General features: G+C 42.8%; 1 protein-coding gene across 2 annotated transcripts in view; it reads right to left on the bottom strand.

Annotated features, from left to right (window-relative positions):
- The window catches only part of dedd1 (death effector domain-containing 1), a 30,396-nt gene extending 7,158 nt beyond the window's left edge, over window positions 1-23,238 (bottom strand). For both annotated transcript variants that reach the window (XM_072250335.1, XM_072250336.1), the window contains exons 1-3: window positions 22,379-23,238; window positions 16,900-17,010; window positions 3,577-3,717 (exon numbers count right to left, since the gene is read on the bottom strand). In XM_072250335.1, the coding sequence (XP_072106436.1) occupies window positions 3,577-3,717; window positions 16,900-17,010; window positions 22,379-22,871 (745 nt within the window). In that variant the 5' untranslated portion in view covers window positions 22,872-23,238. The remainder of the gene's footprint in view (window positions 1-3,576; window positions 3,718-16,899; window positions 17,011-22,378) is intronic.
- Between the last annotated feature and the right edge of the window lie 2,181 nt (window positions 23,239-25,419).

Here is a 25,419-nt window from a genome sequence, read left to right as displayed (position 1 = left end):
CTGATGTTGGAAGTCCAAAGCAGATTTGCAAATGACCTCAAATAGTCATTCAAACTGCTCTTAAAAAAATTAGCTTGGGCCTACTTTTCAATATGTACATAGAAGAGGAAGGGACTTTTCCCCCTATAATTCTTGGAGATTACTGAACAAAGTCATACAATTGAACGCAACCATGGAACTTCAAGACACTCGGATCCATCTCAGAGAGCATGTCAAGTATAATGACTGTCGCAAGCCGACTGCATTTAATCTTTGCAGATTTCTGGAACGGTCAAGTTCCTTGGGATCTTTTCCTTTAGGGTATTTTTGTTTTAAACTAGTAATAGTAGAAGATAGATATAGTCCAGGTATAGTCTCCAGATGGCCAATTCCAACCATCTAGTAACTCATTCAAAGGGATATAATGGAAACACTTGTTAATACAGATTTTTGTTAACAATCCAGATATTCAGTCCCAGGAGAACTGACAGTCAAAACCTTGATTACTGTGTCAGGTCAGGTTTTCCTGCCCAAGGGCCTACAAACAACATCTCTGGGGGAGATGATTTGATATAGTCACATAGGAGTTTGTTTTAAAATTTGAAATAATACAAGGACCAGATGACCAAGATCAGTCCACATTAAGATGTAAAAAGTAAACTCAGATCCAGAATTGAGGCCAGTTGCTAAAACAAACTATAAAATGGAAATGAGATCTTAAGATCTTTTGGCTTCACTGTTCATCATGCTAAGATTTTAAAAAAATCAGACTGAGGACAGTTAGCAATTCCAAGAATCCTTGTCTTTAGCTTGAAATAACTTTTTTCCTCCAATTTGGCATTGAGGTCACAGTTTAGAACTTGCTTTTAAACAAGAACAGAACTTATTTTCCATGTACAGGGACTAGCCTAGGTGGCATCTTCAGGCACTCTGGCCACTATTTTAGTCTAGCAACTGTTTGACTCCCCTCAACAAATTTAAAGGTTTACCTTGTTCTATTCTCCTGTCAGAACATATCCTTAAAGATGAATCTTTGTCAGAGAGACAGACTCTCTTATCACCAATCTTTGAGTGGTATACCTGTAATTAAATGTTTGATCACAAAAATCCTCAAAAACAGATCTCATGTCAGAAGCTGAAGTGTGTTCAAGTACAAAGTTACACTACTTTTCAAAGAAATGCACAGTTAGATTCTATGTTATATTATTTTATGTACATATAGCGAGAGTCCTTGGACTGCTTTTAAAGAATTAAGTTTTTTTTAGATTAATATTTGAAGAAAATCACATACTGCTTTTTTGTTGTTGATGCTGTGCTTGGACCTACCAGAAACTTGTTGCCACATCATGAAGGAAGTTGTAGTACAAGAGCCAACCTATGTTTTTTTGAAAGAACGTGTGCATAGAGAGACTCTTCTTTAGAACACATATCCTGCAGACCGCTCAGAAGGATTGCTGTCACGTAGGCACATGGACACAAACAGGATCAACACATTTCACCAGACTTTTGCAAAGTTATGTTTTGTTCCACAAAATTCCTCACACCATTTATTTACCACTCAAGTGTGAAAATGCAAGAAAAAACAACTCTGAGGGAGGGGTCCACCATTGTTCAAGATGATATCAGTACACAAATTGACAGGTGCCTTGTTGTAGGGTTATATTCCTTAGTTCACCAGCAGTTACAGAGTACTGCACAATTATAGTTGAACTCATGAGCAATATACTGCCACAATACCTTGTTCATTTAGGAACACAACACACAACTCTTAACTGTGTAATTATTGCAATATGCTCACAGACTGGTGCACATTTGCTACTTCAAATGAGTAAGGGAAAATTCAGAGGAAGAAGCCCTGCACACTGCCATGGATGTTAGTGATTTTGCAGATTTCTGTCAAAGGTTAAATCCTGCAACTGAGAGAAATCAAATAGCTGAACATTTGACTTCCATGCAGACTGGTGTCTGATTTCACAGGCTGCCAGTCACTTCAAATCCTAGTAGCAAAATGCTTAGGATTCAATTTCAGGAAGGGCGTAGGAGTTAGTGGATTCACTTCTAGGAGCATAATGCATACAGACAGTGGTAAAGTGATGAGGATAAAATCTCATGCAACCAGGAAAAGATGATAGTCAGGAACATTTCAAAACTCCATGTCTTTTGACAAACAACTCCTTAAACAGCCCAAAAGTTCGTTTTAGTATGAGTGATAGTTTGGAAATACTCCTAAATTTCGAATTAAGCCACAGAACTACAACTTACATTGCTGAGAGAATTCTGAGCTACAACACAGTAGAACTTAACTCTGTCCTTGCCTTGCATCTTTCTTGAGACACATTAGCCACAGAATTTCAAACAGGAGCTGAGACTCTAATCACTTCCCCATTTTAGTAATATAAACTGGGTCTGGAACAGGACTTTTCTATTTTACTGAGTACTATACTGACCTCTCAGGGAAGCTGATCAATACTTCAAACTCCTGGCATGCGACTGAGCTTTTAAACTTTGAGACAACATGCATCTATTCACCCATCAGTTAATGAAGTCATATGAGCAATCAAGACCACTGTAAGTTTGTCATTGAAGAACTTCTCATATTAAACAGCATTAGACATATAGGATTAGTATGGGATCATTTGCAAAATTTTAATCAAAGACCAGTCTGTGAGCATTTGAATACATCTGTGCCCATTGAGTAAACCAGAGGCATGCAGAAACAGCTTATTTCTGACACATTTTTCAGTGTCACTCTACTCTTGCAGTTGTTTGCAGATTGCAATCTCATACTGTGGTTCTTGAAGTGGATTGAGGAACATTATGGACTGTCAAGGACAAAAAAAACTGATCGTCCCAACATGGATACACTGATTTGTGGATACAGGTACCAAATGCTATCTCCCCAACCCAACTACTGATGATAAATTATACAATAGGAATTTGATAGGAAAAAGTGGCCTTAAAGACCATACCTCATATTGTCACTTCATTGACCCACATGAATATTTGCACCCCATTTGTACTCAATACCAATAAAAAGGGAATTCAACAAATTGGAAAAATTATCAAGTTCACAAGGCAGTTTTAAAAGATACTATCCCCAAACGTAAAGCAAATCTATTATTCAGAACACCATCCCTCAATGTAAAGAATGCATCAAATTTACACAAGTTGCTTTTTGCTGTGGTGACTACTTAGAACTTGATCACCCACAAAACATTACCTTCATCTTGTGAACACCCAAGAAAAATTTTACACTGTCTAAGCTTCTTGGGGGCAGGGTGGCAATGGTAGTTTGGTTAGAAAAGTTAATTTATAGGTCATAACTTTACTGATACTTAAACTGACCACGTCCATTATAACCCATTAAAATGCAACTTCTAACCCTGATCTTTCAAATTTCTCTTTCATATTCAGAGGATATTTGTCATTAAGCAGCAAGCAGAATTCCAGCCCAATATACCCAACTGGGTTGTTGAATCATCTAAACAGACAGCCATAAAAAAAAAACCCTCTCCTTTTCCTTTCCAATTAAACAGTGGGGGCCAAAAACTATGTATAAAATTAAAACAAGCGCACTGTGCAGGGGCAAATACTCACCACACGTTGCTTTCTGTAACTGGGGAGACTGTTGGTCAGTTGCTTCCCGGTTACAGGGCACATTGCTCTTGCGCCCCCTTCGCTTACCGGCAGCTTGACTTCTCCTGCGACCTACACACCGTTGCTTATTCGGAGATGTTCCTATTGAGAGAAATATTGTTTTCAATGCAATTTCATGTCAAATCAAACTCAGGAATCAGGATAGGGTCACCAAATGGCAGCAAGCTCAAGTATTCTTTGGAGGTGCATTTTCCTAGCATTCCTGGTGTGCCCTGTAATGGTGGAAAATCTCAAGGGAAATCCAAGCTTGTTTTTAAAGTGGAAAATGCATTAAACTTGCTGCTAAGAGAGGCAGCAAAGCAGATGTGACAGTAATATTTAAGGAGGTATACGACCGCCTCGACATGTGTGAAATTAATCGTAGATTAGGCAACTAATTTCCAGAGAACTTCTGCTCCACTCTGCAACAGCCACCTTCCAGTTTCCAACTGCATTACATTTAAACCTCCCATTCCCACAGCAATCTGTCTGTTGCCCTAGACCACCATAGATATAGGAGCAGAATTAAGCCATTTGGCCCATCAAGTCTGCATCCTATTTGATCATGGCTGATACATTTCCCCTCAATTTCATTCTCCTGTCTCTCTCCATAACCTTCGATGCTTTTACTAGTCAAGACTCATCAACCTTCGCTTCCAAAATATCCAATGACTTGGCCTTCACAGCTTTTCTGTGGCAGTGAATTCCACAGATTTATCACCCTCTGACTAGAGAAATTACTCATGTCTGTTCTAAAAGGACGACCTAAAAGGATATCCTCTGGTCCTAGGCTCTCCCATTATTAACAGGATTATTATTATAAGTTTTTCTGGATCCTCTCTAATGCAAGCACAACCTCTCTAGCCCAAAACTGCTCACAATACCCCAAACGCAGTTTGAATCTCCCTTGAGATTTTCCACCATTACAGGGCACACCAGGAATGCTAGGAATGCCATATAAAGTGTCAGCATTACTCCTTGTTTTGATACTCTAGTTATTCTGAAATGAAAGCTTACATTCAGGGAATCTTGCAGTAGGACTCAAAGTCCCACTGGATATCTGAACTCTGAATTCACCTCCCATTCATAAAATAGTATATGCCTTTTTTATTTCAACTAAACTGCATGATCATACACTACTTTACACCATTTGCCCATTCTCCTAATCTATACAGGCCCTCCTGCAGACTCCCTGCTTATTCAGGGTTACTTCAACCAGATAAGCCGACATACTCTTGCTGCTGCCAGAGCTGTCCGTCCCACAAGGTTCTTCCAATGTTGTTTTTCAAGCAATCATACAGGATATGGCATAGCTATTAATACGTACTCCAGCTCTTTGGAAGTCATCCAGTCTTATTCATTCCTTCCAATTTTAAGCACATACCTATCATCCACTTCAATGCAATCAGCACTGTCTATTTTCATATGTAACCATATAACAATTACAGCACGGAAACAGGCCATCTTGGCCCTTCTAGTCCGTGCCGTACTCTTCCCCTATCCTAGTCCCACCAACCTGCACTCAGCCCATAACCTTCCATTCCTTTCCTGTCCATATATCTATCCAATTTAACTTTAAACGACAACACAGAACCTGCCTCAACCACTTCTGCTGGAAGCTCATTCCACATAGCTACCTCTCTGAGTAAAGAAGTTCCCCCTCATGTTACCCCTAAACTTTTGCCCTCTAATTCTCAACCCATGCCCTCTTGTTTGAATCTTCCCCACTCTCAATGAAAAAAGTACTATCAATCCCCCTCATAATTTTAAACACCTCTATCAAGTCTCCCCTCAACCTTCTACACTCCAAAGAATAAAGATCTAACTTGTTCAACCTCCTCTGTACTCTTCAATTTTATTGACATCCTTCCTATAATTTGGTGACCAGAACTGTACACAATACTCTAGATTTGGCCTTACCAATGCCTTATACGAATTCAACATTACATCCCAACTCCTATACTCAATGCTCTGATTAATCCACCCTATCCACATGAGATTCCATCTTCAGGAAACTATGCACCATTATTCCTAGATCCCTCTGTTCTAAAGCATTCTTTAATGCCCTACCATTTACCATCTATGTCCTATTTTGATTAGTTCTACCAAAATGTAGCACCTCACATTTTTCAGCATTAAACTCCATCTGCCATCTTTCAGCCCACTCTTCTGTCCTAAATCTCTGTGCAAGTTTTGAAAACCTACCTCATCATCCACAACACCACCTATCTTAGTATCATCTACATACTTACTAATCCAATTAATCACAGAGCGGGCAGCGTAGTTTGCAGGCTGCGGAGTGAGCCGGGAGCAGAGTGAAGACTTAAGGGCTTTGGCTCAACGGGCTTAGGCGGAAACAGGCGAGGAAGGTTTGGCATTCATTTTCTGTTGTTATTTGAGGAGAGCGGCAGTATGAGTGTGAGGGCAGTTTGCTGTTCTTGGTGTCGGATGTGGGAGGCCCTGGAGTCTCCAAGCCTCCCGGATGTCTACATCTGCACCAAGTGCATTGAGATGCAGCTTCTAAGGGACCGCGTTACGGAACTGGAGCTGCAGCTCGATGACCTTCGTCTGGTCAGGGAGAGTGAGGAGGTGATAGAGAGGAATTGCAGGCAGGTGGTCACGCCGGGGCCACGGGAGGCAGACAAGTGGGTCACGGTTAGGAGGGGGAAGGGGAAAAGTCAGGTAATAGGGAGTACCCCGGTGGCTGTGCCCCTTAACAACAGGTACTCCTGTTTGAGTACTGTTGGGGGGGTCAGCTTACCCGGGGGAAGCGACAGTGGCCATGCCTCCGGCACAGAGTCTGGCCCTGTAGCTCAGAAGGGTAGGGCAAGGAAGAGGAGGGCAGTTGTGATAGGGGACTCGATAGTAAGGGGGTCAGATAGGCGATTCTGTGGACGCAGTCCAGAGACCCGGATGGTAGTTTGCCTCCCTGGTGCCAGGGTCCGGGATATTTCTGATCGTGTCCAAGATATCCTGAAGTGGGAGGGTGAGGAGCCAGAGGTCGTGGTACATATAGGTACCAATGACATAGGTAGGAAAAGGGATGAGGTCCTGAAAGGAGAATATAGGGAGCTAGGAAGGGAGTTGAGAAAAAGGACCACAAAGGTAGTAATCTCGGGATTACTGCCTGTGCCACGCGACAGTGAGAATAGGAATGCGATGAGGTGGAGGATAAATGCGTGGCTGAGGGATTGGAGCAGGGGGCAGGGATTCAAGTTTTTGGATCATTGGGACCTCTTTTGGCGCAGGCGTGACCTGTACAAAAAGGACGGGTTACACTTGAATCCTAGGGGGACCAATATCCTGGCAGGGAGATTAGCGGGGGCTACTGAGGTGACTTTAAACTAGAATGGTTGGGGGGGTGGGAATCAAATTAAAGAGGCTAGGTGTGAGGAGGTTAGTTCACAACAGGGGGATGGGAACCAGTGCAGAGAGGCAGAGGGGTGTAAAGTGAGGGTAGAAGCAAAAGGTACGAAGGAGAAAAGTAAAAGTGGCAGGCCGACAAATCCAGGGCAAGCATTAAAAAGGGCCATTTTTCAGCATAATTGTATAAGGGCTAAGAGAGTTGTAAAAGAGCGCCTGAAGGCTTTGTGTGTCAATGCAAGGAGCATTCGTAATAAGGTGGATGAATTGAAAGTGCAGATTGTTATTAATGATTATGATATAGTTGGGATCACAGAGACATGGCTCCAGGGTGACCAGGGATGGGAGCTCAATGTTCAGGGATATTCAATATTCAGGAGGGATAGACATGAAGGAAGGGGAGGTGGGGTGGCGTTGCTGGTTAAAGAAGAGATTAACGCAATAGAAAGGACGGACATAAGCCGGGAAGATGTGGAATCGATATGGGTAGAGCTGCGTAACACTAAGGGGCAGAAGACGCTGGTGGGAGTTGTGTATAGGCCACCTAACAGTAGTAGTGAGGTCGGAGATGGTATTAAACAGGAAATTAGAAATGTGTGCAATAAAGGAACAGCAGTTATAATGGGTGACTTCAATCTACATGTAGATTGGGTGAACCAAATTGGTAAAGGTGCTGAGGAAGAAGATTTGTTGGAATGTATGCGGGATGGTTTTTTGAACCAACATGTCGAGGAACCAACTAGAGAGCAGGCTATTCTGGACTGGGTTTTGAGCAATGAGGAAGGGTTAATTAGCAATCTTGTCGTGAGAGGCCCCTTGGGTAAGAGTGACCATAATATGGTGGAATTCTTCATTAAGATGGAGTGTGACATAGTTAATTCAGAAACAAAGGTTCTGAACTTAAAGAGAGGTAACTTTGAAGGTATGAGACGTGAATTAGCTAAGATAGACTGGCAAATGACACTTAAAGGATTGATGGTGGATATGCAATGGCAAGCATTTAAAGGTTGCATGGATGAACTACAACAATTGTTCATCCCAGTTTGGCAAAAGAATAAATCAAGAAAGGTAGTGCACCCATGGCTGACAAGAGAAATTAGGGATAGTATCAATTCCAAGGAAGAAGCATACAAATTAGCCAGAGAAAGTGGCTCACCTGAGGACTGGGAGAAATTCAGAGTTCAGCAGAGGAGGACAAAGGGCTTAATTAGGAAGGGGAAAAAAGATTATGAGAGAAAACTGGCAGGGAACATAAAAACTGACTGTAAAAGCTTTTATAGATATGTAAAAAGGAAAAGACTGGTAAAGACAAATGTAGGTCCCCTGCAGACAGAAACGGGTAAATTGATTATGGGGAGCAAGGACATGGCAGACCAATTGAATAATTACTTTGGTTTTGTCTTCACTAAGGAGGACATAAATAATCTTCCAGAAATAGTAGGGGACAGAGGGTCCAGTGAGATGGAGGAACTGAGCGAAATACATGTTAGTAGGGAAGTGGTGTTAGGTAAATTGAAGGGATTGAAGGCAGATAAATCCCCAGGGCCAGATGGTCTGCATCCTAGAGTGCTTAAGGAAGTAGCCCAAGAAATAGTGGATGCATTAGCGATTAATTTTTCAAAACTCGTTAGATTCTGGACTAGTTCCTGAGGGTTGGAGGGTGGCTAATGTAACTCCACTTTTTAAAAAAGGAGGGAGAGAGAAACCGGGGAATTATAGACCGGTTAGCCTAACGTCGGTGGTGGGGAAACTGCTGGAGTCAGTTATCAAGGATGTGATAACAGCACATTTGGAAAGCGGTGAAATGATCGGACAAAGTCAGCATGGATTTGTGAAAGGAAAATCATGTCTGACGAATCTCAGAATTTTTTGAGGATGTAACTAGTAGAGTGGATAGGGGAGAATCAGTGGATGTGGTATATTTGGATTTTCAAAAGGCTTTTGACAAGGTCCCACACAGGAGATTAGTGTGCAAACTTAAAGCACACGGTATTGGGGGTAAGGTATTGGTGTGGGTGGAGAATTGGTTAGCAGACAGGAAGCAAAGAGTGGGAATAAACGGGACCTTTTCAGAATGGCAGGTGGTGACTAGTGGGGTACCACAAGGCTCAGTGCTGGGGCCCCAGTTGTTTACAATATATATTAATGACTTGGATGAGGGAATTAAATGCAGCATCTCCAAGTTTGCGGATGAAACGAAGCTGGGTGGCAGTGTTAGCTGTGAGGAGGATGCTAAGAGGATGCAGGGTGACTTGGATAGGTTGGGTGAGTGGGCAAGTTCATGGCAGATGCAATTTAATGTGGATAAATGTGAAGTTATCCACTTTGGTGGCAAAAATAGGAAAACAGATTATTATCTGAATGGTGGCCGATTAGGAAAAGGGGAGGTGCAACGAGACCTGGGTGTCATTATACACCAGTCATTGAAAGTGGGCATGCAGGTACAGCCGGCGGTGAAAAAGGCAAATGGTATGCTGGCATTTATAGCGAGAGGATTCGAGTACAGGAGCAGGGAGGTACTACTGCAGTTGTACAAGGCCTTGGTGAGACCACACCAGGAATATTGTGTGCAGTTCTGGTCCCCTAATCTGAGGAAAGACATCCTTGCCATAGAGGGAGTACAAAGAAGGTTCACCAGATTGATTCCTGGGATGGCAGGACTTTCATATGAAGAAAGACTGGATGAACTGGGCTTGTACTCGTTGGAATTTAGAAGATTGAGGGGGGATCTGATTGAAACGTATAAGATCCTAAAGGGATTGGACAGGCTAGATGCAGGAAGATTATTCCCGATGTTGGGGAAGTCCAGAACGAGGGGCCACAGTTTGAGGATAGAGGGGAAGCCTTTTAGGACCGAGATTAGGAAAAACTTCTTCACACAGAGAGTGGTGAATCTGTGGAATTCTCTGCCACAGGAAACAGTTGAGGCCAGTTCATTGGCTATATTTAAGAGGGAGTTAGATATGGCCCTTGTGGCTACGGGGGTCAGGGGGTATGGAGGGAAGGCTGGGGCGGGGTTCTGAGTTGGATGATCAGCCATGATCATAATGAATGGCGGTGCAGGCTCGAAGGGCCGAATGGCCTACTCCTGCACCTATTTTCTATGTTTCTAATTTACCACCCCATCATCTAGATCATTAATATATATGACAAACAACATTGGACACAGTACAGATCCCTGAGGCACACCGCTACACACCATCCTCCAATCTGACACACAGTTATCCACCACTACTCTCTGGCGTCTCCCATCTAGCCACTGCTGAATCCATTTTGCTACTTCAATATTAATGCCTAACGACTGAACCTTCCTAACTAACCTTCCGTGTGGAACCTTGTCAAAGACCTTACTGAAGTCCATAAAGACAACGTCCACCGTTTTACCCTCGTCAACTTTCTTAGTAACCTCATCAAAAAATTCAATAAGATTTGTCAAACATGACCTTCCGCGCACAAATCCATGTTGACTGTTCCTAATCAGACCCTGTCTATCCAGAAGATTATATATACCATCTCTAAGAATACTTTCCATCAATTTACCCACCACTGACGTCAAACTCACAGGCCGATAATTGCCAGGTTTACTCTTGGAACCCTTTTTTAAACAATGGAACATGAGCAATACGCCAATCCTCCGGCACCATTCCCGTTTCTAATGACATTTGAAATATTTCCGTCAGAGCCCTTGTTATTTCTACACTAACTTCCTTTCACTACCTTTTCAAAGTGTAAATGTTAGATGAATTAAGGGATCATGTAGGGTCGCAGAAGGTAGCTGCTGTATTAAATGAATACTTCATTTTCACGAAGTAAGTGACATGTGAAGGTTACAGGACACAAAGACTTTGTGGAACAGTTAGCTTTTACGAATGTGCTCATCTGCCTAGACCCTTCAGCTTTCTCAGAAGAGAAAGTGGCATTGTTCAAATTTTCAATTCTCTTTGGGCATGGATAGTGCCGGAACTCATAGGTTGTTTCACTGAAGCCATGACTATCAAATCCTTGAAAATGCAATTGAAAACACACCAGCACAGTGCTGTTTCAAAAAGGTTCATCACAATCTCCCTGACTTTATATTACATCTAAGTACACAGAAAAGCATCCCAAATGCTTTACTAAGTATCTACTTAGCAAGTTATGCAACTATCCAATATTTGTACAATGATACACTCATGAACACGTTATTTGGTGGCAAAATAATAAATTTCATATACCACTTGTTACCACTAATCCTTGTGGCCTATTCAGTGAAACTGCAATAATATACAGCCAATTAGAAGTTCTGCTGTTTCCTAAAAAATCTTCGGACCTTCACTCTTGTGCTCCCCTGAAACTCTATAGAATTTAATATTTAAAACTTGTGAATTTAAAGTGTGCTGCAGTATTAACATTCAATATTCCAAAAAATCTGTTGTTCAGGCAAAATCTCTGGGATACCACTGTATCAGAGCAGCACTGTTTACTATAGAGCCACCTGTTCAGTATTCAACACCACCAATCCCTCAAAACTAATCAACAAGCTCCAAGGCCTCCTTGTACAATTGGATCCTGTATTTCCTCACTTATAGCTCCCAGTCAGTGCAGTTTGGAAACATCTCCTCCATGATCTCCATGAGTAAAGTTCTATGCTTAGCCCTTACTCTACTCGCTTTACACTTATGCCCATAGCTAAAGACAGCTGCAATGCTAATGACAGTACTCTCATAGGCCAATTCAAAGGTGGTGATAAATCAGCATATAGGAGGGAGACTGAAATCTGGCTGATTGGTGTCATAACACCATCCGCTCACTCAATGCTAGCAAGACCAAGGAGCTGATTATAGACCAGGAGAAGGAAACCTGAGGTCCATGAGCCAGTGCTCATCAGAGAACCTGTCCTGGGCCCAGCACATCAGTGCAATTACAATGAAAGCTTGGCAGGCGTTTGCAGAGATTTGGCATGACATCCAAAACTTTGACAAACTTCTACAGTGGAGAGTATACTGACTGGCTGTATCACAGCCTGGTATGGAAGCACCAAATCCTACAAAAAGTAGTGGATATGGCCCACCCCACCACACAGCACATCTACATGAAACGTTGTCACAGCAAAGCAGCATCCATCATCAGGGACCCTGCCACCCAGGATATGCTTTCTCACTGCTGCCACCAGGAAGGTACAAGAGCCTCAGGGCTTGCACCACCAGATTCAGGAACAGTTACCACTCATCAACCATCAGGCTCTTGAAGCAAAGGGTATAATTTCACTCAACTTCACTTGCCATATCACTGAAATGTTCTCACAACCAATGGACTCACTTTCAAGGACACTCTCATGCTTTCAATATTTATTTACTATTATTGTTTCTTTTTTTGCATTTGCAGTTTGTTGACTTCTGCACTCTGGTTGAACGCCCTAATTGGGCAGTCTTTCATTGATTCTGTTATACTTATTATTCTCCAGACTTGCCTGGTATGCTTACAAGAAAATGAATCTCAGTTGAATATGGTGACATAACTACTTTGAAAAAGAAATGCAACTAAAGTGGAGCAGTCATTGTGGGAGCAGGCATAGTATGAGTCGGCCAGAGTAAAGAGTTGGGAGCCTAAGGCTTTGGTGACAAGAGGCGGAGGCCAAGCTAAAATTCTAAGTATCTTTTTGTCTGTCTATTGGCAGCTATCAAGGGGAGTGGGAATGGTTCCAGGGTCAGTGGTGTGGGAGTTCTGCGAGACCTCCAGGTTCCCAGATAACTGAAGTATATCTAGCTGCAGTTTTTACGAACTATTAGCGAAATTGAGCTGGAGGATCTACAACTCACATGGGAGGTAGTCACCCCTACGCTGAGGGACCCCTACATTATTGGTACTATTGACATCGGTAGGAAAGGGGATGGGGTTCTTAAGAGAATAAGACGCTGAGAAATGGGACCTCAAGGGTAGTAAACTCTGGATGGCTGTCTGTGCCGCACAACAGTAAGAGTTAAAACAGGATTATTCGGCAATATCCTTGTAGGCAGATTTCTAGAGCTATCAGGGGGCTTTAAAATAATTTGGCACGGGAATAGGAACCAGAGACAGGATGGAGCAGTTGGTACACAGGTAGATACAGTGCACGAGAGACTCTGATGGAGGATAGGCAGTGATAAGGAAAAAATGAAATGGATTGAAATGTCTACTTTATTGCAAGTAGTACCAAGACTTAGCTTGCCTGAAAGATCCGGACATGAAGATGAAATATACTGTAGGAATATGGGGAGAAGGCAGGAGATTGGGACTGAGAGGAATAATGGGTCGAACAGACTTGATGGGCCAAATGGCCTAATTCTGTTCCTATATCTTAAGGTAGTAGTGAAGGACAGAATTGAAGCTCTGACAATGGAGAACACACCAAGCTGGAAAAAGGAAGTGATGGATGTGTCCAGTGAAGTGACAGCAAGAAAAATGACAAATTCTGGATCTAATGAGAGACAGAAAATCATGTTAGATAAGTGTCAAATATAAAACTTTGAACAAAGAAATCAAGTGAAAGTGTAGGGAAGCAAAAGAACAATGGATAAAGAGAATGTAAAGAGGTAAAGAAACTGAAAAATTCTGGCAATATGCACAAGGTGAAGATGCTCATGAGTGTTAATTCTCATACATCTAGTGGATATTTGAACGTGAAAGACAGATTGATAATCATGGAAAAATCAAATATACTGGCTAGGTGGTCTGAGTACATTGCTGACTTGTTCCATGAGTACAAAACCCAGTGTTCAGTGCTACGCTCATTCCACACCAACATATGAAAGCAAATGTTGGACAATATCAAAGCAAAATGAGGCAAGACTTGAAGCTGTAGAAATGCGGCTTTTGAAAAGAACAATGAAAATATAGTGGAAGAACAGTGTAACAAATGAGAAAGTGTTGCGAAAAGCCAGAATAAGAAGGGCGCCAATATCAATCAGGAAACAGCAGCTGGAATTTCTGGGACACGTACTGAGCAAAGAGAAGCTTGAACATCTTGCAGTGATGGGATAAACTGATGAAAGAAAAAGTTGTGGTCCACAGTGCATGACACGAGTCACATTATGGGATGGACAAGCAAAAGTTTTGAACAGCTTATTAGAACTTCTCAGACTAAAGACGAACGGAAGACCATGATCACCCTCGTCATCCAATGCAGCACAATGATCATCTTTCAAAAGGGACAGACAGGGAGGTAAAAGAGTGGCATTGCTATTCAAGAATAGCTGCAGAAAGAAGGGATATCAGGTAGGGATTGTCTACTGAGTCAGAATGTGTGGAAAACAAACAGAAGGGAGAAATCTAATGGGAATATTTGATAAGATTCTCCACCTTCTCCCCAACAGGAACAGAGACACTGAGGAAAAGACTGGGAGGCAGATCTTGGAAAGCTGCAGAAATAAGAGGATTATTGTCATGGGAGATTCCCTAGTATTTGATCAGCACCCCTTGAGTGCAAAATGTTTAGACGGGGCAAAATTTGTTATTTTCCTCATGTCACAGGAAGGATTGTGACACAATATGTAGTCTAGCTGACCAGAAGAAAGGCCATACTGGATTTGTTGCTAGGCCATGACACCCTTTAGAGTCCTGATGAAGGGTCTTGGCCCGAAACACTGACCATTCACTCCTTTCCATAAATGCAGTCCAGCTTGCTGAGATTCTTCAGCATTTTGTGTGTGTTGGTTGGACTTCCAGCATCCACAGAATTCCTCATCAGGATGTGCCCCAGGTTATTACAGGAAGCGAGACACTTTTGGCAAAATTCTTTGCATCCTCTCACCTGTGACAGGAGTAGTACCAGACAAGTGGCATTCCTTTGTTAAAGAAAGGGAGTACAGATAACACTGGGATCACAGACTAATGAATCTTAGTTCAGTGGTGGGCAAAGTTTTGGAATAGATGCCTGAGGGGGAGGATTTACGAGCATTTGGAGAAGCATAGTCTGATTAGGGATAGTCAGCATGGCTTTCTGAAGGGTACTTCATGACTCACAAGCCTGATTGAATTCTTTGAGGATGTAACAAAGCACACTGGCATGGATTGTGTAGAAGCTTCGGTAGGTTACAACAGTATACTGACAAGATTCAGAGCTGGGCTGAAATTTGGCAGATGTTCAATCCAGTAAAAGTGTGAAGTGATTCATTTTGGAAGGTTGAATTTGAAGACAGAATATACAGTTAATCGCTGGATTCTTAACGTGGAGAAACAGAAGAATCTTGAATCTATATCAATAGATCCCTCAAAGGTGGTTGGGGTGTTGGGTCTTCATTAATTGGGGCACTGCATTCAAGAGCCACAAGGTAATGCTGCAGCTCTATAGAACTCTGTTAGACCACACTTGGAATATTGTGTTCAGCTCTGATTATCTCATTATAGGAAGGACGTGGAAGCTTTAGAGAGGGTGCAGCGGAGATTTACCATGATGCTGCCTGGATTAGATAACATACCTTGTGAGGATTGATTGAGTTAGGGCTTTTCTCCATGAAGTGAAGAAGGATGACAGATGACTTTATAGAGGTGTACAAGATGATAAGAGGCATTAATCGAGTTGAGAGCCAGAGGTATTTTCCCAAGGGCTAGAAATTGCTAATACGAGGGGGCATAAATTTAAGGCGACTGGACGAAACTATGGGGCGGGGGAGAAAGTCAGAGGCAAGGATATTGTTTCTAAGAGTGGTGAGTGCATGGAACCGCCTCCCAGAGGTGGTGGTGGTGGAAGTAGACACATTAGGGAGATTTAGGATATTGCTAGATAAGCATATGATAGAAAGATAAAGGACTATGTTGGAGGGAAGGGTTAGATTAATTCCAGTAGGTTATAAGTTTGGCACAACATAGTGGGCCAAAGAGCCTGAATTGTGCAGTAGTGTTCTTGTTCAGGTAGGAAGGGCTCAGAAGGAAGTGGTCATGGTTAAACAAATGTGGTTAGCTCAGTTTGTCAATATGGACTGCTTCTGTGCTCTATATCTGGTTAAATTTAAAATTAACAGGCTGATCAAGGTAATAGTACCACAGTGAACACTTGTTAAAATGGAAATCAGCATAATAGATACTGAACTGAGTCAATCAAGGCAAAAGATGCAATGGCAATGTATTAGGCAGGGGCTCAATTAAGAAAGATGAGTTTTGATTTCTATTAAAAAACAAAATTTACCCAGAATTTTCAGAAGATATGGAATGTTATAACGTAATGAGATTATTATTGGGTAGATAGGAAAGATAGGCTCAATGACCAGAAATATGGCAGATACACTGCAGCGCAAAGTTTAAGTTGAGGTACTTTGGGAGGAATAAGGTAGTTCTCATTACTTGGCAGAATTCTGAATATTGTAGATAATACTGTATTATAGATGAATATTGTTGTCACATCATTAAGCACAAATCCTTAAATATGGCAAGGCAAGATGATGAGCATGTTATAAGCATTTGATTATTCCTGTTTACAGGAGGAAAATTAAGGCACTCAATTGCTGGCAAGGCCTCAGCTAGAATATTGAAAACAGTTCAGGAAAGTTAATAAGGGCATCATTAGATAAGATATGCCTGAGGATATGGTTCCCCCCCTCCCCCCCCCACCACCACCTTATTCTGGCTTCTTCGCACCCCGCCCCCTCCACAGTTTCCAGTCCCAATGAAGCACCTCAGTCCGAAATGTCAACTGTTTGTGACCCCATAGATGCCGCCTGATCTGCAGTGTCTCTCCAGCATATTAAGTGTGTTAATGTGGATTTCAGGTATCTGCAGATTCTCATTAAGAAAATTTTCTGCTTGGATTGAGCACTTCCAAACAAAACCTATTTCTTTCATTGTATCTTGCACTCTCAGCGCCCTTTATTGCACTGTTTGAATATGAATACTAAACTGGTCTATGTCTCTAACATTGACCACAGCAGTAGAATTTGTTAAGAGGCCAAGGGCAAGACTGAAGATTACCTGATTCCCAATTCCTCTGTGTCGAATTAGCATGCTCGGAACTTAAACAGCTTTCCATCTGGTCTCTAATTCCTGATGCAGGTCTTCCGTACGTGCATCTCTCAGGAGACACTGGAAGAGTGAAGAAAAGTTAAAAAGACCAAATTGGAAAATAATCTACATCACTAAATGAGCCTGGTAACTGCATCATAGGTGTACATAAAACAACTTTTGTTCTGAAGCAAGTTCCACAACCTAATAATGGTTGATAAACCTTGCAATCACCCAATCAGGCAGAATCAAAATGAACTAAACTACTGTTTAGTTACAATATAATGGAGCTCACAATACTACTGACGCAACCACTGCAATGGCTTTGGCATCACAAGTTCAACTCCAACAAATAACTTGCATTGATTCCAAAAGATTAAACATGGGCAAGTTAGAGAAATGAGCAAGAAAGCAACGGAATTAATGAAAACAGAATCTTGATGGAGTGAATGCTCAAACAAAACACAATTCAAAGTTTAAATGGTGTGTTTCCTTGACCTCAGTCCTAGATAGTCAATTATATCAGGAAGTAGTGGAATATGAAAAAGAAACATCTTGAAGAAACAGCTCCTCCAAGGCAATGATTTTTAGAACTGATTTCTATTTAGCAGCTTAAAAGATGTTTGCTCCCAGTCTAAGAAAGCAAACAAATTCTGCACCCAAAGCACCTGTGCTCATTATTGAGGTGAAGCCTTTAAAGTGGTCATAAAATACAGTGAGGTTAAATTGCATTGCATCATCCCTATAGCACTGTACCATTTGAACCCACTGAGCTACATCAATATTTATCACAAAAGGACATCTTTATTACCTCACCCCCTTCATCCACAATTTCTCAGGCCTTATGGTTCAATTAATTGTGTCCAAGCTATCTGCTTCAATTCTTGCACCCTGGAACAAAGAAAATGCTTAAATTCTTTGTATTTATTATCTGTCAGTGATAACCTTATACACCCAACCCATTGTTCAGTTTCTCCCCTCATACTGAGCCCCTTCATAATGTTAAAGATTTTTAACAGATCTTTAAAAGATTAAACAGCAGAAAGTCTGCGGATGCTGAAAATCCAAAGCAAAACACTTTGGAGGAGCTCAGTAGGTCAGGCAGCATCTATGGAAATGAATAGATAATCGACGTTTTGGGCCAAGACATTTCATTAGGATTAAGGAAAGGGGAAAGACGCCAAAATAAAAGGTGGTGTTGGGGTGGGGGAAAGAAAAAAGGAGGCGGCTAGCTGGAAGATGAAAGATGATACGTGAAGCCAGGCGGGTGAGAAATGTCGAGGGACGGAGAAGCAACTTGATAGGACAGGGGAGTGGACCATCGTTGAGAGGGAAGGAGATGATGATCCAGGGGAAGTAATAGGCAGGTAACATTTCACTGTTAACGTAATGGTCTTTCTGTAGAAGCAGTATTTGGGTTAATGGGTACTTTGGAATGTGAGCTGTCCAATGAAGAGAGCGTGTTTTCGTGCTGTGTGCCTGACACTGGTGTGAGCTGGGTGGGAGATGAAGGGAGAAGACGCCGGAGAGAAGAGGTCATAGGACTTGACCCAGAGTGGGACCATGATTCGACGAAGCCCAGAGAGATCAAAGGAAGATCGGCAAAGGGGAAACCATGGGCTCCAACTTGAGCACATTAGACTGTTAAAGCTAGATTGTTTAATTGTATGCAGTGTACTGTGTTATTTCGTGGCACTGATTTGTAACGAATCACACAGCATCCTCGGGGTTTTGCACCTCAATCTCACAGTTTTGGCAAGGCCGGAGATAGTCTTACCTAGACTTATGCAGCCGACGAAACCAGAGTGTTTAGAGGTATAAGGTCAGACTGGGGAATTTGGGGGTGGGGGGGGGGTGTTGGAAATTTGTTTACTGAAGGCAAAATTGATATTCATGCCATCAGGTTGGAGGTTGCCCAGATGAAATACAAGGTGATGCTCTTCCATTCTGACAGTGGCCTCTAAAAGATTTCTCTGATTAGAATAACAAATTGCAATTCAGGAAGCTGTCAAATGCTGCCGACGAACTAATCTTTCCAAATTTGATTGCCCCAAATTACTTTCCACTTTCTTTGACCTCTATTCTTAACTTGGTAACAATCTGTTCTTCAAAGTATTTCTGACCAAACACACTCATTCAACTTTATAATGATTTTCATATCTTACCCCATCAGTTGGGGAAAGATATAATCATTTTGGATAAAATAAGTCTTCAATTCCATGAAAACCCATGCTACAGCAGTCTTTATTACTCAACCTTTTCCAAAGTACTCGATGGATTGTTAATTACAACCCACTTTTAGATTCCCTTTCTCTTGGCATCTCTGTCCACTATAGCAATGATTCACATTGCTTTATCAACAGTATCGAGATAACTAACCTGCAGTTTCCACAATGACTTGAGTCCACCTTTTAAGGCCGATATTTAGGGAATTAAAACTCCATGTTATTTGCAAACATTTCTAGCTTAGAAGGAACTGGATTATCTGTAAAGATTGTATATTAAAAGCTACATTTCAGGACCATGGTTTAATTGGTAAATCCATGATTCATATTTCAAGTCAAAACGATTTTTTTAAATAAACCTGTTTTGGGTAGAACAGTTATAAGCTTTATGTTGTGCTTATAAAGCTGTATATCTAATCAATTTTGAGAAAATAGAACTGTAGGGATAAAATACTAATTACACCCCCCCCCCCCCAAGACCACCAAACACTGAGCAATTTGTTAAACTGGACTAGTCATTAATAAATGCTACTCTAGACATGGACCAAACTGGCTCGATTTGGCAAATGAAAACCGTTAAAGGCTTTAAAAAGCAGAATGCACGAGCAAAGGCATTGACAGAAAACAGGAAACAGACATGTAATTTAAGAATGCTACACTATTTAACAGGATCAAAGTAAATCTATATTGTCCATTTTTCTGCTCATTTCCGATATACTTTGAAACTATAATTGTTCAAAAGTCTGTTCCCATAGCTCAACCAGTTACAGAAAAGTTTCACTGCTTAAAACAAATTGTCCCAACACCTGGGTGTTTTATTGGCTGAACTATTATCCTGAAACAGCACAGGGCAGGGGCAGACCCTTTGGCCCATGTCTACGCTATGAAGCCAATCTGAATAATCCGATAACATGGGTGCTGATGAAGGGTCCAGGCCTGAAACACTGACTGTTTATTCCACTCCATATACGCTGTCTGACCTGCTAAGTTCCTTCAGCATTTTGAGAGATACACTCTGGATCGCCAGCATCTGCAGAATCTCATGCATTTACCTCGCTCATGTAAACTCACACATTCTGCTTAATGCCCGGCTGACGAAATCGGCCTGAGTCAGTTTCTCAGAAATATGGACATTAAGGGAAGTCTATTGAACCAGGGTAAGATATGGCAATATAGAAGACCATCCATGACCTTGGTGAGTAATGGAACAGTAGAACTGGCCTGCATTCCTAGTTCTTGAACTTTTATTACTTCCAGCTTTGACATTTACTCAGTTAAACACAATTTCTGTTCTTCCTCATGTACAACTTTACTTTCTCACATCATATTCCAACTGTCTCCCTCTTGCCATCTACATATATTCCTCTGCAGACTTTCTGCACAGCACTCAGTTAACAAACGTACATATTACATCCAGGTAACTGATACACTGGATAGTTTGTACTGCACCACTGGTGACAGTCAAGACAAACCGAAATGAACATCCACTCTTTGTCCTTTAAGCAATCATTGACCCATGCTAAACTGGGAATGCAATCATGTTGCTTTAACTTTGCTTCCTTTCTCAATGCTTTTAGCTTAAAATCTCAGATTTCAGTTAGCTTAAAGCTCACAGCATTTTGGGAGGCAAAGAATTTCAGGTTAGCTGCCTCTTTCATCCACTTGCAAAGTGCTTTAATATAGTCCTAAATTTAAGACTTTGATTTTCATCTGTACCACAAGCATGTTCTTCTGCAGAAGTATTGTTTTCCTTTCAGGAATCTGAGGCCAAACCATGTGGGGTTGACAATTCTGGTGCTATTTACTCACACCCACCACCATTAAGGCTACCTAATAACATCAGTGGTAATGCCAAGTTGACTCTCACATTGGCTCAGCCACTGCTGAAACCTATGTGTTTTCTTCTCTAGGCTACTATCCAAAAGAAAGAACTTGGAAAATGGATGAACTTTGGAAGAAAATACATCAGCTGTTCCCCTCCTTTTAAAGGTGTTAAAAGAAAAATCAAGAGCTGGATATTCACCAGTCTTAATTCCTATTGCTTTCACCACTAACATTAAGAATGTATTTAAATCACAAAAATTCCTTGTGACTGACTTTAGATTAGCTCAAGCTGATGGCATTGTTTTCTTCCTCATTTAAAAAGGGATACACTCATTTAAAAAAATGCAATTCTGCATCACAGTATCTGCAGAGACAATGAAGTGCTTTAATTAGATTTTACTTACAAAAGGAAAGTGTGCAAAATATCAATTTTTAGAGAACAACAGGCCAGAGATAAAAGCTCATTGGGGCTAGCATGAAGGCATGACAGGTAATATTGTGGCCTTTCAGCTCCAGAAGCTTGGTTTGACCCTGACCTTAAGAATGTGTGAGCAGATTGGAAGTTCTGAGATAGCATAAAATTCTCCTACACTGGGTAGTTTACTGTTAAAAAATATGTACATAATCGATAAAAAACAGAATTAAAGGGCATGAGTGACAGGACCTTTTGCAGGGACAGAGGAAAGTAAGCAGAATGCCTCCTTCAGAGCTGACGTGGACCTGATAGCCCAAATGCTTTTGCTCTGCTGCATGATTTACCATTTCTTTTGAAGGTGGCCACAAATTGAAGAGCCAGTAAAGACGATGTATGGTATCCTAGCCTTTATAAATCAAAACATCGAGTTCAAGAATCAGGAAGCCGTTACAAGGTTAGGCCACACACGCAGTATTGCATTCAATCCCGGTCGACCCATTATAGGAGGACCTAGAAGCTTTGAAGGGGGTGGAGAAAAGGATTAGCAGACATGCGCTACAAGGACAGATAGGACAAATGGGGGTTTTGTAATTTATAATTGTATGCCTTTGCACTGCAGCCACTCAAAAGATATTTCATACAAGTTGACGATAATGAACTTGATTCTGCAGAGGCTAAGGGGAGACCTGATAAATGTTTATAAGATTACGAGGGGCTCAGATAGCTAGCATCTTCTCAGGTGAACATGACAATAAATCTAACCGCCCTTCAGCAGTGCAGCCAGACTCGATTCCCACCTGAACAAGTGGAAAACTCTCCTAACGATTCTTGCACGTTGACTTTGTGCTTGGGTCCAAAAGGGGCCGCAGCAACCAGCCCTTTGCTCCCACAAAAGCGGGAGACTTCACGTTTTCACCCTTCACTTACTATAGGATTCCGGCAAGGGGCCGAACGGCCCTCCCTTTCGCCTCTCCGGGGCCCCTACCTGTTCTCCTCCGCTTCTGACTGACGTAGGGCAGCAGGTCGTGCCGGTTGATGACCCGGAGCAGCTGCAGCAGGTTCCCGAAACTAGTCTCGTCGCACAGGCCCCGCCGCTCCAGCTCGAACAGCAGCCGCACGCCGCTCTTGGGCCGGTGGATGCGGCCGGTATCCAGCGGCCGCTCCAGGGCGTCAACGCTGTCCGGCCTCCAGTCGACGCCCTCGGTCTCCTCAGGGCTCGGCGGGCCCTCAGCCGCCGGGCTCAGCGGGTAGGCCTCGTCGAGCAGGAAGGACAGAGCCTCCACGTCGGCCTCGGTCAGCTGTGAGCCCACCGACTCGAACATCTGGTGTAGGGATATCATGCAGTAGCAGCCCATCAGCTCCTCCTCCTCCCACCGAGCTCGCTTTACAGCCGCCATGTCGCGCCCTTCCGGACCGCCCTGTGTTATTTTTCCTCCGTCGTAGTCCTCGTCGGCTTCTGGCACCTTCTGGTCACGCATGCGCACACGCTCCCGCTCCGCTTCCCCGCCGGTGCGCGCGCTCGCTCCTCCTAACGTCACTAGCCCCAGCCGCCGTTATTTCCGCCGACGGCGGCGACGAGAAGGCGGGTGGGTGTGTTGGTGTGCCGCTCTTCGCTCCTTCCGCGAGATTTATCCTCTCCCGCCGACAAATTTCTTCACAATCTTCAACACATGTATTGCCCTCGATTGAGAACAGGGAAAAATAAGTTTTGCAGTCTCATCATGAAATCCCGGGCCGCTTTTCCAACTCCCCCCGCCCAAAGCGAGCGGAAAGCCCCCAAACGCTGCCAAACACGTCTGCGCGGCGACCCTGACCAATATCGATTGATGACGACTAAGGGAGAGGGAGGAAGGGAAGAGGCGGAGGCTATTGGCTGGCCTGCGCAATCTCATTTGCATATGATTATTTTCCGCCGGATCCCTGGAGGAGGCGGGTGGCGGTGATTGACGGCGCGTTGCTTAGCGACGCGAGGCAGAGGTGGGCTCTTGCGTCTGCGACTACTGAATGGAGTCAGCGCCCACCGATGGAAGCGCCGGTAATGTGCACTCTCTCTATCTTCTTAATTTTTGCATATTAATAGCTTCTCTTTGCATAATTTAGGACTCCTTTTATTGATTGCAAAAAAAGGGCTAATGCAGTTGCTGTGGCTCTTTCTCCTTCTGTCGCTAAGTAGAGATTGTACGAACGCCTGAACGTTTTATGTCAAAAAACAAATTGATCTTTAAAAAAATTCAACAGATTAACTGTTTGCAAAGGATGGTTAGGATACTTTATTGGACAATGCAAATTGTAATAGATAATGCAAGCAGACTATTGTATAAGAAGAAAATTGTAAATTGTTTCCAGTTATTGTGTTATCTAGAATAAAAGAATTTCATCAAAAGTACACTGTGGAAAAGGTTTATTTTCATTATAAACTTTTGCGATTTCATTTGGAAGGTGGATTTTGATGAAACTTAGAAAATGATTTGACTGAGCACACCTAATTTTGCTGGTTTTAAATGATTTATTGGTTGCAAAGAGAGTGTATTCTTTCGATGGAAGGAACGCGTGGTGGTTTCGTTTATAAATATTTTTCTTTTTACGGAAGAAAATCAATGGAAAGGCACGGAAATTAATGTCTTGTATATTACCCCCAAAAATCAATTAAAAGGTGTGGAATTGGGGTTGTGAGATTTCAACTGCTGTGCGGATCAGAGGAAGAAAGGCAGGAAGGGAGGGAGCTGGCGATGCAGCATCTGCCGCTGGGATTCCCAGTTTGTAATTTACCGGGAGCTCGACAATACACTTTTAATTGCTGCAGAATTACGCCGTGTTCAGAGATGAACTCGTTACTTCTGTTCTTAACGTTATTTTATTTTCCTTTTGTACTTAAACCGACGATTCCCTGCCGGCAGACCCTTTCAGTATTTGCAGGGAAACCTTGAATAATCTTGGGTGTGTGATTTGGCCAGATTTGGTGATCTTTTGGCATTAACCGCCGATTTAAATCTTGATTCGTGACGGCGATTTGTGTGTGTGTGTGTGTGTGTGTGTTTTTTTCTCGCCCGGTGTACGGTTTTGAGCACGCCACACCGTTCATTGTTCACATTGGTCGCTCATTGTCACGGGGGATGCATTTCCACGGTTTAGTGGACAGGTACATGTTAAAACAGCTTCTACCACAATTACGCCTTGTATAATGCAGGACCCTGGGACCCAGGGGATGTTTGTTTGGTGTTCTGGAGGCGGGGGTGGGGGTGATTTGATATGAGGGCAGTTGTGCCTAGATTGTCACTTGAAGCAGAAAACCTCTGATTTCGAGGGTGTTGCCAAGAGCTTCGGTTACAATGACCCCTCGGTGGCAACCTCACAGTAAGTGGTGGGGTTTACTGATTTAGCCCTGAACTAGGTCCTGCAGTCGATTACCTCCCGTATCGCTGAGGATCTGTCATCGAGTCCCACTGTCTCTCATCTGCATGGTGAGCAAATTCATCTGAAAACAGTTCCTGCGCCCACAAGTATGCTGACAGTCGCCGGCTGCTCGCAATGAGCACGTTGTGGCAAAGCCCTTCCAGCGCCGCACGATCAGTAATGTCCTCCAGTAAAGGCATTGTCATCAGTAACATCGGGTAGCCGCTCACCGCAGCCAGCCTCACGCCTGCGGTAGAAGGGGAACGTGCTCGAAACGCTCAGCAGTTCGGCCATGGGACTGGGCAGACAACAGGGGAGGCGTTAATTGTGGGGGGAAAGCACAGGGAAATGAAACCAAACCCCGATCCTCGCGAATGACAGAGCAGGCTCAAAAGGCAGTCTAACCCGCTGCTCTTTTCTACACTGCCCCCCCCCCCATTTGCTTTTGTTCCTCTGCCTGGTCCCTCTCGTTCTGTCCACCAAAGATGTGAGAACTTAGAGCTCAGCTGCCTGTGTTCTGATTTAAACTCCAGGTGCCAGTGGCTCCAGCTTAAACGATATTTATAATAGCCGATCTCAGTTCCAAATTCTTCTGTACCCTCTCCCGCCACTCCTACCTAAAGCTGGTCAGCG

This window comes from Mobula birostris, unplaced genomic scaffold (genome assembly GCF_030028105.1).
Source record: "Mobula birostris isolate sMobBir1 unplaced genomic scaffold, sMobBir1.hap1 scaffold_282, whole genome shotgun sequence".
NCBI classification, from domain to species: Eukaryota; Metazoa; Chordata; class Chondrichthyes; order Myliobatiformes; family Myliobatidae; genus Mobula; species Mobula birostris.
Note: the sequence above shows the minus strand (reverse complement) of the source record. Positions and strands in the feature narration are given on the sequence as shown.